Source organism: Berghia stephanieae, chromosome 12 (assembly GCF_034508935.2).
Source record: "Berghia stephanieae isolate SIO BIC M18660-M18661 chromosome 12, UCSD_Bste_1.3, whole genome shotgun sequence".
Classification (NCBI taxonomy): Eukaryota; Metazoa; Mollusca; class Gastropoda; order Nudibranchia; family Aeolidiidae; genus Berghia; species Berghia stephanieae.
In genome coordinates, this window is record NC_088371.1 from 729,650 (window position 1) to 747,185 (window position 17,536).

A 17,536-nucleotide genomic window follows, 5' to 3' on the forward strand; every position below is an offset into this window, starting at 1 on the left:
GATGATGATGATGATGATGATGATAAAATTAATAATAATAATAATAATAATAATAATAATAATAATAATAATAATAATAATAATAATAATAATAATAATAATAATAATAATAAGTACCCGAGATATGGTGGTTGTAGTAGTGATGGTGATGATGATGATGATGATGATGATGATGATGATGATGATGAAAACTGTGATAATAAAATATTATAAAAACAAAAACAAAATAATGTGACGTTTTTCTTCAAGTTGGGCGGGGCTGGGAGGAAATAGGAGACACATAAGTTTGTCATATGCATTTCAAATCAAAACCAAACTGGATCGCCGTACTTTATCAAGTTACGGAAACACAGTCACAATAAGAATGAGACGTTTCTCACTGCAAAAATAAAACAAAATCAAATGCTAAAAATATCATACCCGCCCCCTCGCCACCCCCCCCCCTCCCCCTTTAATAAATATGTACAAGCAATAAATGTTGCTGAGTCCCGTCGATCCACGCTGGAAATGTGTGACGTGTGTGTGTTTGTTTGTTTGTTTCACGACCTGAATCGCGCCTGGGTCATGTTTGTTTGTTTTTAAGGGTTTTACGGCGTTTGCAAAACATTCAGGTTATATCAGCAACAGTAAAAAGGAAGAAATTGGGATAGTGAAAACTTCTAGAATTACAATTAAAGCACCCAATAAAAGGTAAGACAAAGGGGAATTGGTTCAAATAGGAAACATATGTAGATTCCAAGAGCACACCGTCAAAGTACTTAGTTTAAGAACACCTAAAAGTCTCATCCAGACACAATCACAGGCCCCCACTAAAAGGAATACACTCAAATGTTTACAAATCATACAATTGTAAAAAAAAATCAAAAAACCACACACAAAAAAAAAAAACAAACAACATAATACAGAGCATATAAATATAAAAAAATGTCATCTCCCAAAACTCTAACTATACATTTGACTGTTTCCCTCCCGGCTGGGGAAACCGACCAGGGCCAGGACAAAACCAAGTAATCTCATACCAAGACAAAGACGGAAAGCACTTTGGAAAACAGATATAGGGGGATAGAAGACACAGTAAGCAGTGCCTCCCACCCACTACAGGATGTCAATTCTCCCAACACAAGAAAAAATCACCCCCCCCCCCCCAGTCTTATTTGTATAGGCAACGCATCTGCTTTTCTCTAGAAAGAAAAACCACTTTATTTCCTTTACTTTGGCCAACAACAAGAGATAAATGAGTAGGAAAATGTCAGAAGGCAATAGAGAATAAAAATTTCGCGGCGGTGATGGGGGTTTGAACCCGCGACCTTACTGGTACGACAACTCCGCCTGGCCAGGAATTTTTAACTTCAAAAATCGATTTAAGCGACTCAAATTCAAATTCTCAAAATCCGACACTTCTTTGTAATCGAAGGTCTGGGGTTTTCAGACAAGTCAAGGTCATCTTGAAGGTCAGTTTCATCGATCGATAGTTGAAGTTCCAATTTTCTGGGGAAAAACAACAACAACAAAAAAAAACCAAAAAGACCGTCGTGCTCAAGTTGGACGAAATGACTCACTCATCATTGACACACCTTTAGGCTAGAGTGCTATTCCGATGTGTTATTGATATTGTGTTGATTGAGTGTTATGAAGTCTGTCACTGTCACAGTCGACATAGCAAGGACTAAAACAAGACTGGCTGTGATAATGATGCGCCATATCTGGGACAAAAAAAAGAAAACCAGCCTTATCTCCCCTGGCTATGACGATTGTCAAGGTCACAGACTCCAATCGTAGACTTTGCAAACGCGTAGCCCGAAACTGATCAACGTATAGGAGGCGACGCCCAACAAAATACAGCGAGCGGCGAGGTGTGTTAGAGGCGACGCCCAACAAAATACAGCGAGCGGCGAGGTGTGTTAGTATTATAATTATAAATCACCAGTTGGTGTGTACAAATCTCATTGCAAAATAAAACTACGAAAATAATTTGATGCAGACACGAGAGGAGAAAACTGGTTGCCATGGCAATGGTGTGACGTCACCCACATGACATACAAATGGGTTAAAGAAAAAAAAAAAAAAAGAAAAGGAAAACGGTGCTTTGAGACAAACGTGTATTCATTCACAGATCCGATGACTCAAATTATTATGGTCTCATTGTTGTAATGGAGAAATATTCTCAAACCAACGACAAAGTATTAAATCAATGTCAAATATCACATGACATAGAACGATGATAGATAATAAATATTCTAACCTGACCGTCTCCCATTTGGTAAAAGAGCCCAGGCAGAGTGAAACGAAACTAATCTCATTCCAATTCCAAATCAAGAGCCCAAAGTCACATCCACAGGGACGTCGGATTTGGAGAGGAAAAAGACACAACAAAATGGACCAGCTTGAAAATCCTACCCACCCCCGTTAAAAGTATTTCCATCTAAACACGAATATTATAATGGATTAACACCAGGTTTGGTTAGTATGTTAGTCTTTAAATGACAAAGTCTGTTAGTTTTTAAATGACAAAGTCAGAATCTATTGTCACTTGTTGTGAATTCATTCAATTGTCTCTTTATTTCTTGTTCGACCAAAACGTTTCATTTCCACAGGGTAAAGAATTTCTGCCATACTTTTTGATAAAAACACGCTGTAAAAATATATGGCCAGAAATCTTGTCCCTCAAACATCGATCAATTCAAATGACCCTCATCTTGTCAAAACCTCTCAAACCCGAGACTGCCTGCTAGAGTCCCAGGTTTGAGAGTTTCTGACAAGATGACGGACATTTTAATTGATCGATATTTGAAGGACATTATTTCTGGCCAAAACGTTTCCAGCGTGTTTTTTAAAAGTTTGTGATGAGTTATCGTTCCTGATGAAATATATATATATATCATATATCAGATGAAATATTATATATCATTGATGTCCAGATGTTTATATCCAATCAGTTTGGATATTACAATAACTGACATATATCATTGATGTCCAGATTTTTATATCGAATCATTTTGTTATTACAATAACTAACTGGCCCAGAAGGAAACGAGACCTGCTGTACACTTTAAACCAAACATTCTGTATAGCTGTGTGAATATTACCAAAAAAAAAAATGGAATTTGAACTAAGTAAAATTTAAAATTGATACTGCCATTTTAATTTGATGAGCTATCTATCAACACTCAAATTAGGAGGAAATGAAGATGGGTCTGTGACATCTTTACAGGGACAGGAAGTGATGTCACACATGATTGTATCCCACAAGACACATGAAAGGTTGGCCGTCTGAAGCAGACGTGGAGACACTCACTAACCAACACAGTGGGACTGGCACACCTCATCTAGAAGACCAAGAAGAAAATTCAGGACAGAAACAAACGACGGATACTCCTGGAGGTTTTATGTTTAGTTTTTGATTTTGTTTTTAAGCTTACAACACATTTAGGTCACTTGAGCGCCAGTAAAAAAGAAAGAAAATGGGAGAGTCTAAATAATTTGACAATTTGAGTTTTACATTTACAAACAATTCATCTAAATCAATTGACAGAAAAATCTGTCACACGGAGTTGATTACAAAAAACTTTTATAATCGGGTAAATTATTTTTTCCTCCTTGTTTCTTCTATTGTTTCCTCTGATTATTTTTACCAGTCAAATTGGTTTCTTCATGTTTTCTTATTTTTTTAAAAAATCTTTAGATTCTCTCGGTTTTGGTATAAAATTTGGTAAGGAAATTGTTTTTTTTAAATTTCATAAAACTTTTTGACGATATTTTTGTGGCTACAAATTAGTTTCCATACTATGGGTAAAACCAATACTATAAATGAAGGAATACAATAAGTAAACACATGCCTAGATGAAAATCTCAAAATTCGTATTTCTTGGGGAAATAAAAATTGTAGTCGCTATATTTAACTTTGAAAACCAACAATTTACCGTCACAAGGATTCAATAACATTTCAAAATCCTTACAATTTTGTAGTCTGGCATCAACTTTCATTTTCAATAAGTTTTAATGACCAATAGACGCTCATGAAGTTTTGAAAGTGGAGGCAAAAATTTCGTAATTCTACGAATGTTTCGTACTAGTAGGCAGTAGGTGTGTATGTATCTGTATAGTGACATCAGATATCCATGGCCAGGAAGGGACCCAAACACTGCAAAGCCAACCAGGCGTCGGTGATAAAATCAAAATGTGCAACAAACTAGAGGTCAAAAATCTCAAAACAAGAAAGAAATAACAATGTAAAATTGAATGCAAGCTTCAATTTAATAAAGGAAAACAGATAATATGGACATTTCCGGAACGTCTGTAGTTTTTCATTCATCGTGTTTGTTGATAAAGGGGAAACCCGAAATGTCCATATTATGTTTTTTGTCTATTAAATTGAAGCATACATTCAATTTTATATTATTTATTTCTTCGAGCTTCAAGCAGCAACATTTATATTACCCAGAATTCTGACAAGATTTATATTACCCAGAATTCTGACAACATTTATATTACCCAGAATTCTGACAAGATTTATATTACCCAGAATTCTGACAAGAAATAATAACACAGTAAAATTCGACACTTGAAGAATGAAATTCCAATCAATGCTTTAAAATCTTCTCAATTATCAAACTGATCATCAAACTTCATTTTTCTTTTTCTCTCATCTATTCTCTCTTTTTTTCCATAAGAATTTGAATTACCTACATCCCGAATACAGGAAGCCAAGACATCCTTGTTTAACATTACAAAACAATTTTTGTTATAGACGAGTTCATATTTGTCTCTCACAGAGTTTTCGCCTACAAAACCTCAAAAGCTTCCTCTCCAAAATGTCGGTGAACGTGTTGCTCAAACTCAGGCTGTGTGACGGATGCGTCAAACTTCTGCTGACACATGGGACAGCTACGGCCCGGTGTTGGCCCATGTCTCCCATCCCATTGTGGAGGATAGTCATCGACCATTTCGGCCTGCAAGGTCTCTGGGCCGTTATCGTTATCGAAACAGTCAAAAATGTGAGTCTGGAAATCATCCATACTTAGATGGCTGAAGTCTTGATTGCAGACAGGACACAGACGGTCAGAGCTACCGTCTCTGTGGCCCGTGAACCGTTGTTGTTGGGGAGGGTAGGGCTGGGGTTGAGGGGGTACCCGGGGTCTTGGAGAAGAAGCTGAAGATGAGCGAACATCACTGATATTACTGAGAGTGTTGGAGTAGGAGGTGGAGGGAGAGGGGGAAACGACAACGCAACCCTCTGCCTCAAAGGGAGGCAACCCAGTTCCAACAGTTGTCGGGTTGGCTGGTCGGAGGTTGGTCTGCCAGGCGTGATTAGGCGCCGACTGAGGGGGCAGTCTGGCACCACCTGGGATTCCACTCCCCTGCAAAACACCAGAGGACGCTCTTCTATCGATGACAATGTTGCTATATTGGGGCATCGCAGAGTTGGCCAGGGTGTCTGGGGCCAGCAGTAGCCGGGCGGGGTCTGATGAAAAAACCGTCTGTTGGTTCCGCTGCTGGTTCATGGGTAATCTGTCAATCGCATCTCTTGGCTGCTGCTGCTGCTGTGGTTGCAGTAGTTGTTGTTGTTGTTGTCTTAGCAGTAGTTGTTGCTGTAGTTGTAGTTGATGAAGATTTTGGTTTTGAGTTAGGGGAGGGATATTGGGATTTTTGCCGACAATTTCAGTTCGACTCTTTGGTGCGAGGACGACACCGTCCAACAGTTGAGGTCTTCTGTCGATGACTTCCGAATGGGACGGTCTCCTCCTTGCTGTGGTAACTGGGGGTACTCTTGGCTCGGACCCCTCAAGGCCAATCGGGATACCCATAGGTGTGTCCCCAAAAACGTTGTCCATATCTTCTTGGCCGTCCTCCAATCTAACAAACCCACCACCTCCAACTAGGTCGGCCACATGGACATTTTCTCCAACCGAGGCCGTGGTCGGTTTTCCAGAAAAGTCTGATCTTGCCATTCCTGTCAGCAGGTCAGACGTCGTGCTGCTCTGCCTGCTTCTTCTGGGACTTCCACTACTAGGGGGCAACACCTGGAGAGTTGCATTATTGTCAACCATAGGAGGGCTTAAAGAGCTGCGAGTGAGGGAACTAGAGTTCCCATCATTGACGTTGTCAACAACCCCCTGAAAAACTGGAACCAGATGGTTGGGGCTGTTTTCCTTGCTACCTCCTCTGCTCGCTGAACTATGAACATTCAAGGAACCGCCGTGAGTCATGTTGTTGTTGTTGGAAGGGGGGACAATGGCCATCTCACAACTCTCCTCAGCTTGTCTGACTGGTTGGGTCACCATGGCAACAAGAGGTGATTGTTGTTGCTGTGACGTCGTAGTAACGGTAGGCACTGCCGTTTTGGTGGTGGCAATGTTATTGCTGGTGTTGTGCGGATCCTCGATGGCCCCAATGGATGGATCGGGCCGTTGTATGTTTTGGGCCGGCATGGAGGCCGACATAACATTGGAACCCTGGGCTGATTTGTTGAATGATTGACTATTCAAACCTGTAGGGAATGAAATAAAAACCAGTTTTATTCAAAACGAAATGACAAGATGAACAAAAAAAAAAGCAGAAAAAATAAATAAAGATGAGTTTTTTTTCCTCATTTGTCACATTTCAAAATGACAACCTTATCTAAAAACAGTCGAATATAGGGAAAAAAAATGAGTTAAAACAAATAACCAAATCTAACCCCCCCCCCCCCCCCCCCCCCCCCCCCCCCTATCTTTGGCATCAGACTGGGATGCGTCGGCTGCCTCCACCAGGTCACACTTTAGGTCTGACCAATGTTGTCATTCTGAAGCAATCTTCTACAGTGGCTGAAGACCCTCAATGGTGTTGAGATTAAGATGCTGATCTTTCAATGTCCTTAGATCTTGGTTGTAAATTGTAAGGCCAGGGGTCAAGTTGATTTTAGCTTCCTCTGAATGAGTTTCCACACTTTTTAAAATAGGCGGTCATTGCAATATTGACAAGAGTTTTCAGATATCATCTAAGGAATTGTCCAAAAAGGCACATCTCTGTTCCAGAGCTTCAATGGAGAGTGGTCTTTCATTGGGTTTATTTTTTCTTATAAAGGATTTATTGGTGACTTTTGTTGGATTTCGAATGTTCAGGACTGTTCTCAGTTGCTTGTGGTGGAATGCATCCAGTTTATCTTTGTTTACTTTTGACAATGCCTACGTGCCACAATTGTTAGAAGGACAAACTTGTGTAAAGGACACGCTTATTTTTTGGTGCCATTTATCTGGGTTTTTAAGAAATGCATTTACGTTTTTATTGGGTTTTTTTGTTGTTGGCTGAAGAAGGGTTTTGATCCTGAAATGTTCTGTGATTGGTATATTTTTCTTTTTTGAAGCTGTTTTAGATTATGATTTTTTGTGTCGTTTACGCCTCTGAAATTTCCAGTTTAAAAATTTTAGACAGACAAGAAGACAGTGTTTCTTCCAATCAATCGAAATACAGAGTCTAAAATCAAAATGAGCAGAACTGATCGTCTCTCTGAATTCCGGACACCAAACACAAACCAAAACACGCCTAAACCAAAATAAATGACGCGAGTCCTGGGAAATTGGTTTAACAAGTTTCCACTGTCCCGACGTTGTATCATCTTGGTTATTGTTGTCAACACTTTCATATTCCCCATCATCATGATCCATCGTGGCTTGTACTCTTGAGCACGTTGCCGGTCAGCTCTCTCCACGAATCACGATCCTCTGCGGTGAGCATGAAATCTGTTTTGCTTTTAAAATCACATTTGGCCATTCTTAGGTTATTTAAATATGTCATTCTTTGTCTTCCTCTAGCTCTCTTTCCTTCGACCATCCCAGATGTTACCAACTTTTCTATTTTGCCTCCTCTCCATACATATCCCAGAAACCGTAACTGCCTCTTTCTGATGGTATCGATCAATATTCTTCTCTTTCTCACCTTCTCCAACACTTCCTCGTTTATATACTTGTCTAAAATGCCTCTAACCTCGGAATACATTCTTTGTCAAGCGTCCACGTTTCACAACTGTATATTTTACGGCTGACAGCTGTTTTAAAAGTTATTTCTATATAGACGACGAATCTTGTTTCAGATTCAGAGGTTCCCTTATAACTTTGTGCTGCTTTTGACGAAATTTTGTGGATTTTAAACAATTAAAAACTGCGATACTTTAAAGTTTTGGAAATTTGTGCAAGGATTTTATCAACCCTAAAGGTTTTTGATTTCTAAGGACAACCACAGTGAGTTATTTTAATATTAATCTCATTAAAACGGTCGATGATGAATATCGAAAATGACAACACCTTATTGTTCCTCATAATATTGTAATGATAAACTTAACCTGTCGTCCTTTGTAAATCCATTAGTCATTATCTTTTATTTTCCAGAGTTCCCACAAATTTAGGGAAAAAATATTCCAAACCTTTTCCAGCCACATGTACCCAAATTAATGAATCCCTCACCCTTTTCCCAACCCGGAAAGAAAATTATCAAATCCCTGACTTTTTCCCCAATTTCCTGACCATGCCAGGACCCTGACTTCCCAGTTTGAAGTGCTCACAATTTTAAAACAACAACAACAAAAACCTCCAAAAATGTGAGCTTTTATACAGCGCGATATCCAGTAAACGTGCTCAAAGCGCTTTAAAAGGGGATGACACTGAGACAAAATGATAAAGTCTTTGATGGAGAAAAAACCAAGCCAACAGTAACACAAAAAAGACATTCAATGTACAACATACTTTGGATATTTTTTGTTATCTTCCCAAAACGTTAGCCATTGCCCCCAAATCTCCTTGACCACCAAATCATTTCTTCCATTGCAACCATTTGTGTCAACTCAATAAATCCTTTATGGCTTTTAGGACATTTTAAGAGAATTTTTTTTTTCTTCTTAAAATTGCGGGAACTTCAGAAAAAAACAAAAACAATCTTTATTTTCTCTATTTCAGAAATGTGAGTGGGGCAGGCACTTCTGTTGATAATAACAAGAAATGAAGTGAGTAGGAAAGTGCCAGAAGACGACAGAGAATAAAAACTTTGCAGCGAAACGACAATCTGTAAAATTTCTTCCATTTTCGTAAGTCTGTAATTGACATGTAAAAATAGGCAGGTTTGTACATCTCATTGGAATGAACAACTGAGTGGATATTTCTTTTTTCCATTTTGAAAATAACCAAAAAACCTCTAGGAAGAGAGGACAGCACGGAGGTCGAGGGTTGGGGGGGGGGGGGGGGGGGGGGGGGGGTGATAAACATCCAATCTGGTGACCTACCCATCTTGATGAAAACATTCCTCTGTTCCATGACCGTAGCCCTTAGCATGTCCACCATTTTGTGAAGACAATCCAATTCACGACTGTACGCCTGGCTATCCATAGAGTCAGATCCGGGCGGCGCCAATGAGGATGATGTTGGGACAGACTGACTGGTGACCACGCCATTGGTTTGACCAATGGAGGAGGAGGAGGGAGGGGAGGCTGTGTCGTAGCTCTCCCTGGCCAAAATGGATGACCGGGTGTGCTGATTGGAAGAAAGAAGAAAAAAAACCACCAAGAGTTCAATTAAAACAAAATCATTGACAATTCTAAGATTCAAGCAGAAACAATTTTTGAGGTTGTTTTTAAAGAAAAAAAAATTCTTTATTGTGATTTTTAAAAAAATAAATTCTAGTTTTAAATCTTCCACAAAGTCTTAACTCAAACATATAAAAACCAATGGAAGTTTTCACAATCGTCATCCAAAAACAAAAATACCAAAAAATGCACACGAACATATGAAGCTATCATTATTATTATCATTATAAATATTATTATTATTATTATTATAATTATTATTATTATTACTATTATTATTATTATTATTATCATTAATATTATCATTATCATTATCATGACTATCATTCTTATTATTAACATTACTATAATCATTATCATCATGATCTTAGTGAACCTCATGTATCTTATCTTATCTTATCCGAACCAGCGACCACCTGAGCTCTAGCCCTTCGGTCTTGTGCCATGACGTAGAAGTTAGATGTCTTTTGTAGTTGTTCCAGGTGACTATAAAGTGTGTTACTGATGCTTGGATTTGGTGGGAGGAATGTGCATCTCAGGTCTTCAAGAGGTTGACATTCAAGCAAGTGGTGTGTTACTGTTTCATTGGGGTGTTGACATAGGGGGCAGGAAGGGGATGTGTCTTTTGTAATTTTGCTTAAATGGTTGTTGAGCGGTATGTGTTGTGTTCTTAGTTGAAAGATGATGCTTTGCTGGTGTCTTCTGAGCTTATTTAGGCAATCAGTCTTTACAGGAGTGGTCATATGGGAAAACATACATCTACCCGTGGTGCTCATTGCCCAACTGTTCATCCATTCTTCTCTCTTATTTGTTTTGATTATTTGTTTCGCTGTGTCTAAGGATACTGGAATTGATGGTTGTAAAAGTGTTGATCCGAGTCTGGCTAGTCTGTCTGCATTGTCATTTCCTGGTATATTTGAATGTCCCGGTATCCACTGGAGAGATAAGTCTACTCTGTGTGTTGTAAGGAATTCATCTAGTTGAGATCTTAAACTATTGAACGTTGAGGAGAGTTTATCTAAATCGAGAGCTTGGAGAACCGATTTGGAGTCTGTGAAGATGACAGTGTTTTGAAGTTTTGAAGGGTTTAGCTGGAAAACAGAAGAGAGGTGTCGCAGTGAGGCTTCTATTGCAACTGCCTCTGCCTCGTAGTTTGAGCAGGAGCTTCCGCAAGAATTGTGGATTTTATCACAGGTTTTATCTGGGTATTCTACTACAAACCCATACCCAGCATTTTTAGTTCCTTTGTGGGCAGATCCATCTGTGTAAACATGTATCCAGTTGTCTGGGTATTCTTGTATTGTCTTCATTGCTAATGTTTGTATATCTGATTTGTTTTTATTTCTTGTTGTTTCTTCTATGAGGTTAGTCTTTATTTTTGGAAGCTTTAGTTCGGCGTATGGAGGTTTTTGACTGATTAAAATAGATTTTTCTCTGTTTTCTGGGAGTCTGTGTCTTTCATTCAAGTTGTTAGCAATGTGTAGCAGAACCTCATGTATAACAGGTCGAGGTATAGCAGAGGTTTTCAAATTCCATACATTTTTGTCATTCTCTTCAGTTTGAGTCAAATTTATTGGCTGTAGTCGTGACTTTTAAAAGCCTAATCGACTATAACAGTGGTGCTGAAATCCACAAAATTTCTCCCAACACAAAAGCTCCCGCCCACATTACACTCAGGTAAACCTACATACAATTCTCGACATCATGCCTTTTAGGTCATAGAAAAAATGCTACGAATTTGAGCGGCCATTTGAAGCAGACAATCTGTAGGCAAGTGTCTTTGAGATAAAAAGGCAGAAAAGTTCAAGAACCATTTACTTCAATGTCTAAAATGCTCTCAGAACAAACAAAAAAAAAAAAAACCAAACACATGAAAATGTAAAAAGTGCAAACTTGAGTTTACAATTTGGTTAGAAATGACCAACCTGTCGTATAAGTGGGAAATCCTGATATACACAAGAAAGTATCACAACAGATTTTATCTGCCATTCCATGTGATCTCTAAAGTGTTTGTACGGGGATGTGGTCTAGTGCTATGACACTCGTCTTTAAATCAGAAGGTCTTGGGTTCGAGTCCCACTCCAAGAGACGCATAGCTCTTTACCCATAATCTCTCACTGTACTCAGACACAAAATGAGTACCTGGCTGTTAACAGTGTTGTCTCTGTCTGAAATAAAAAAATGGTAACATCGCAACAGGCATCATGTCTCGTCCTACATGTTACCAGTTGCTGTCAGCCTGAGACCCCTTGTAAAACACTTTGAGCGCGTTCAGTGGACATTGCGTTATATAAAAGCTCAAGTTTTTCATTTTTAATTTCCAGCCAGTAAAATCAGTTCCCTACTGTGTCTAATATTCACTCCTTTGTGTTCCTACCTTATTGTTTTGTTTCTCCCTGAGAAGTTTCTCAATCTCATCGGTTTGTTGTCGGATTGTCAATTCAAGCTCTGACACTTTCTGTCGCAGGCCGAAAATTTCGTTCTCCGATGACTCCAGCTTGGCCGACAGACTCCTGACCCTATCGATGGCGACATTTTTATCGTTGACGAGTTCTTTTATTCTATGGATTTATCACAGAATAGTGACAAGTATTAATAATGACAATAATAACAAAAAATAATGATGGTGTTGCTAATCTAAACAAGGATGGTGATGATGATGATGATATAATAGTAGTAATAATAAAAAGAGAAAAAAAAAGAAAAATGATGATGGTAATGATAATAATAATAATAATAATAATAATAATAATAATAATAATAATAATAATAATAATAATAATAATAATAATAATAATAATAATAAGAAGAAGAAGAAGAAGAAGAAGAAGAAGAAGAATAATATCAATAATAACAATAAAAATAATAATTACATTGATGATGATGATGGTGATAGTAATAATGAATGAGATGATGATGTTGATAACCATGAAGTCAGTGATAATGATAATGATAATATAATGTAAATAATAAAAATGTTGATGACGATGGCTAACTCATTGACGACATGTTGAACGATTCCATCCGACAGGCTAAGATACGCTTGCATATGTGCTGGACAAGTAGAAAACGGTAAGGGCTGCCTGAAGCCGGTGATCGTAAAATACCAACGAAAGAGTGAAAATGGAGAGGCTTCGTATGTGAACAAAACAGACAATGGACGTTTCGGGTACAAACCCTTCGCCAGCACAACAATACACAAATTAACGTGGAAAACAAAATATAATGTAAAATAACTTGTATCGTCTGTACTCAATGGTGGTTGCTGTTCCCAAACGAGGCCTCTCCAGACGTGCTAGACAAAATTATCGGACAGGGTTTCCATCTATTTTTCTATCACTGAAAATTTCCAATTCAAATCAAAGTGGAAAATACAGAAATATATTGACCACTGGTTTACTATTTGTTTTCAAGTGTATTTTCTATCCAATTAATTTTAACTATCTTCGATAATTTCATTAACTTGTTTCATGAACCAAAATTCAAACTTCTGTAACCAAAGACGTCCTCGAAGCAAAGTTACAATTTATTGAAGCATCATCAAGGACATTGAAGACGGTAAAATTTGTTGGTTTTTTTTCCGACAAAGAGGAAGGTAATGAAGAAGGAAACGGGTTTACTCTGCCTCTTATAGATGGGTTTCAAGTGGACGGTGATGACAACGTAAGGTGTAAAAAGTGCCGTCAAAACAATGACTTCAATCGCGTCTTGAAAGTCGTCTACATGATTTATACAAAGAATTATTTCAGATGAAATCTGAGATTGCATCTTTTAAATACAAAACAAAAACCAAAAAACTTTCAATTTATCAAAAGAAATAAAAATCTCAGCTGAAGGGAAAATGGCCACAAAGTTTGCATCACTAAAATTCCACATAGGACATAACTCAGTGTCTTCCAGTGATTTCATTTATAAAAATAAAATTGTTTTACAGTCTTCCGCTGTGGCATAGTCAGGTAGCAGCGCCATGCATTCCGTGAAGGAATATGGATAATCAATCCAACAAGATGTCTGATGTCAATTGGAATCATCCATGTTGTCCAAAATGAGCAAATTGGGGTTCAAAAATCTTGCACAAGGAAAAAATGAAAATGAATGAAGCGGGCTCGAACCTGGGACCTTCCAGGTCACAGTACAATGTCTTAACCACCCTTCAATGATTTCTTGATGATAACAGTAACCCAACTGGAACACCAGACCATTGTCCACCTTTACCTTTGATCAGACTTGTATTGTCCAGCTTGTAGAATGGTCACTAGTCTTTGAAGCTGGCGGATTCTCGAATCTTTTATGTCGTCATCTCCAGCACTTTCTCTGGGCACTGTGGAAATCCAGAAACAAGACAATTTTATACAGGCTACAGCAGTAGATTGGTGTCAGTATAGGAAGTCATGTACAAAAATGACATAAAACAGCTTCAAAAAGAACTAAATTATAATTATTCCCTCCTGGAACGTTTTGGATTGAAAACCCTTCTACAGCCAATAACAAAACCAAGAAGAAGAAGAAGAAGAAGAAGAAGAAGAAGAAGAAGAAGAAGAAGAAGAAGAAGAAGAAGAAGAAGAAGAAGAAGAAGAAGAAGAAGAAGAAGAAGAAGAAGAAGAAGAAAAAGAAGAAGAAGAAGAAGATGAAGAAAAAGAAGAAGAAGAGGAAGAAGAACCATACGTCGAAGATAAATTAAAATTACAGAACCATGAGTTCAGGAAATGGAATATTGAGAGAAGAAAGTCTTGTAGAAAATTGATGGAAGTAGACAGTGGACAGAGTCTTGTAGAAAAGTGATGGAAGTAGACAGTGGACAGTCTTGTAGAAAAGTGATGGAAGTAGACAGTGGACAGTCTTGTAGAAAAGTGATGGAAGTAGACAGTGGACAGAGTCTTGTAGAAAAGTGATGGAAGTAGACAGTGGACAGAGTCTTGTAGAAAAGTGATGGAAGTAGACAGTGGACAGAGTCTTGTAGAAAAGTGATGGAAGTAGACAGTGGACAGAGTCTTGTAGAGAAGTGATGGAGCTGGACAGTCGGTAGACTATCTCACTGGCCATTGGACATTAACAAGAGAGAGAAATGAAAGCTACATGGAATTGCTGAGACGACAAGAGGACAGAGAGGATTGGAGAGCCATGATGGCCAATGCCTATTATAAAATCATCTGAACAAGAGAAGAAGGAGAATGTGTTGCTCAGAGCTACAGTCGTTGCTTCAAACCCAAAAGACACCAAATCGATTGATGCTTGGGTTACTCCGGTCTTCCCTTGGATTAAGCCTCAAGTCAAATTTTCCTATGGGATGAAAAAAAGGGAATTTTATTATCATTTTTTATCTTTTTATTTATTAAAGAAATTTGTTTTGAAAAAGAGGCAAAAAAAACCCCTCAAGTCTTACTGTTGTCGAAAGGAAATGGCTGTGGTTCTGACAAAGTGCTTGAGTTCAGTTTCCTTCGCAGTTCTTCAATCAAACTCTTTTGATATCCCGATTCCTGTTGACTTTTCAACAATGAGAGTCTCAGCTGAAGAAATTCAAAAAGATAACAGTGTTTTACAATTCAAGTTATGGGCATCATCAGTCATAAAATGTCTAGTCAAGGCAAATCACATAGAGGTAGAAACAAAGAGATGATATGTGGTTCTTCATTCATCGTGTCCGGGACAAAATTAGTCAATAATGGAATTGCCTCAAAACTTAAACAGACACAGTAATGATAACGTCATTTATTCAAACGAAATGTTAAAGAGTATAAAAAACAAAGTGGTATCAAAATCTCAACATTAATGACGTGTGTTGTGTTTAGTCTTAAGACTTAAGGACATGGAATTAACTCAGGTCAACGTTATTCAGATACAAAATCGTGTGCTTGTCAATGATTTGTGTCCAACGTGTTTGGTGTCGCTTTCATTTCATTTCATAGTCGGAAGAATCAGATGATCAAATATTTGTTTGTTTTTGTTTTTAAAAGGGTTTTACGGCGCTTGCAACACATTTAGGTCATATCAGTGCCAGTAAAAAGGAAGAAAATGGGATAGTAAAAAGTTCTAGAATTACAATCAAAGCACCCAAGAAAAAGTAAACATAGGGGAACTGGGAACAAATAGGGATCAGATGTAGATTCCAAGAGCATACCACCAATGTACTTAGTTTGAGATCACCTATAAGGCTCATCCGGACACAAGCACAAAATCCAACAAAGAGGAATACACTCAAATGCTTACATTATACATTCAAAATAGCAAATTTAATAATACATAACAAAGAAATGATTTACAAGGAAAAAAAAATATCATCTCCCAAAAATATAACTATGCATTTGACTGTTTCCCTCCCAGCTAGGACTCCGGCCAGGGCCAGGACAAAACCAAGTTATCTCATTCCAAGACAAAGACAGAAAGCATGTTGGAAAACAAATATAAGGGGATAGAAGACACAATATGTACCCCCCTACCCACTTTGATCAAATATTTTAAAATAGCTTTTTACTATAGCGCAATATCCACTAAATGTGGTCAATGCACTTTACAAGGGGTCTCTAGCCAACAGCAACATTGGGCATTAGGACAAGACATGATGCCCGATAGACGATAAAATAAATAAAATGGAGACAACGCTGTTAATGGCCCGGTACTGATTTTACACCCGAGAGAATGCGAGTAAAGAGCCTTTCCCAAGGACTTAGATATGCGCAACTCAGGACTTGAACCTAGGATCTTCCAATCCGAAGGTGAGCGTCATACCACTAAAACACGCATTCAAAGCCAAAATAAAATTAAAAATGGAAAATTTTGACTTCGACGTCTTAAAAAAGGACTTCAAGTTCAAGGTCATCTGCTCCTCCTCTTAGACATACCCCCCCCCCCCCCCCCCCCCCCCCTTGATCAAATTCATTTACTTACAACTTCCTATTCTATACTAATACTAAAGATTCAGTCGACGTTGACATGTTGCCAGATTGAAGCAGTAGATCGTCGATTTCTCCTTGATAAAAGTTTGGTCAAATCTTTACATTGTGAATTCTTTGACTTTCCAAAAACTCAACCCTGGTCAAATTTGAATCATGAAATGTCAACTAAGAATGTCGGTTAAATTCAGTTAACAGAATGACTTTGGTCTAAATAACAGAATAAAATAAACCCTCCCCTGTCAATCTATCAGTAATTGGGTAGCTGTGTCTACATCAGATCAAGCAGAAAATTCTTTGCATAAGAGACCAACATCCATTCCAAAGGGTTGTGAACAAGTTTCAGTCCTTTAAATGCTGTAGAAACCAGAACAACTTTTACCTGTGTAAATCTTGTGGTTGTCAAGACATTTCTGACAATCAAACTCATCACTGGTACATCCAATCAGGAAACTCACCCTTTCATTTTCCAAATCTCGTGTCTGTTTGGGACTGCCAGGGGGATGGAGTGACGGACCACCAGGTGGAGAAGACAGTTCGTCTTCACGTGAGTTCAACAGGTGTGGAGCCCTTCCGTCGTAAAGTTCGTAAGATCCATCAGATGCCATATTTGATTTGAGTCCTTGCAGGGTTAACATTCGTGACGTTGCTCAATCTCCCAGCAACCTCCAGTATCCAATGCCAAAAACACAGCAAGGCTTTTATCTCTATGAAAACTTATAAGGTTTCATTCTTGGTCCTTGTCCTGTCAACAGAAAAAAAAAGTGGAACTAGAATAAAACAACACCCTATTTACAAGCTGGCCAATAGTAGTAGTAGGACTATACTATAAGTAAAAGGGGAAAATAGGTTAAATATCAGGGACCACAGTTACAAAATAGAGAAACAACGATGCAATACGAGTCTGCGGCAAGGGATTTTTTTTTCTCAGCGTGTGGATGAGAGATGGGACAGATTGCCAGGACAAGTTGTGGAAGCTCCAAGTGTCGACGCATTCAAGAACAGACAACACAGTTTTATGTACGGTATCGTCGAGCCTGTAATGACATATTTCCATCGCCTCAACCTTCCCACGACTGTAAATACGTCACAACAC

At 38.3% G+C, this 17,536-nt stretch overlaps 1 protein-coding gene across 7 annotated transcripts in view; it reads right to left on the bottom strand.

Moving 5' to 3' along the window:
- Window positions 1–2,526: 2,526 nt before the first annotated feature.
- The window catches only part of LOC144957716 (uncharacterized), a 33,465-nt gene continuing 18,455 nt past the window's right edge, over window positions 2,527–17,536 (bottom strand). For 3 of the 7 annotated variants that reach the window (XR_013642192.1, XR_013642193.1, XR_013642194.1), the window contains exons 2-8: window positions 16,899–17,185; window positions 14,934–15,057; window positions 13,766–13,871; window positions 11,928–12,111; window positions 9,251–9,497; window positions 4,519–6,487; window positions 2,527–4,445 (exon numbers count right to left, since the gene is read on the bottom strand). Coding sequence is in view for 3 of the 7 variants with exons in the window: in XM_078889096.1 (XP_078745222.1) it covers window positions 4,782–6,487; window positions 9,251–9,497; window positions 11,928–12,111; window positions 13,766–13,871; window positions 14,934–15,057; window positions 16,899–17,078 (2,547 nt within the window). In the remaining 4 variants the exon portion in view is untranslated. Of the gene's footprint in view, window positions 6,488–9,250; window positions 9,498–11,927; window positions 12,112–13,765; window positions 13,872–14,933; window positions 15,058–16,898; window positions 17,211–17,536 lie in introns of all 7 variants that reach the window. The other 4 variants (XM_078889096.1, XM_078889097.1, XM_078889098.1 and 1 more) reach the window with 2 other exon arrangements.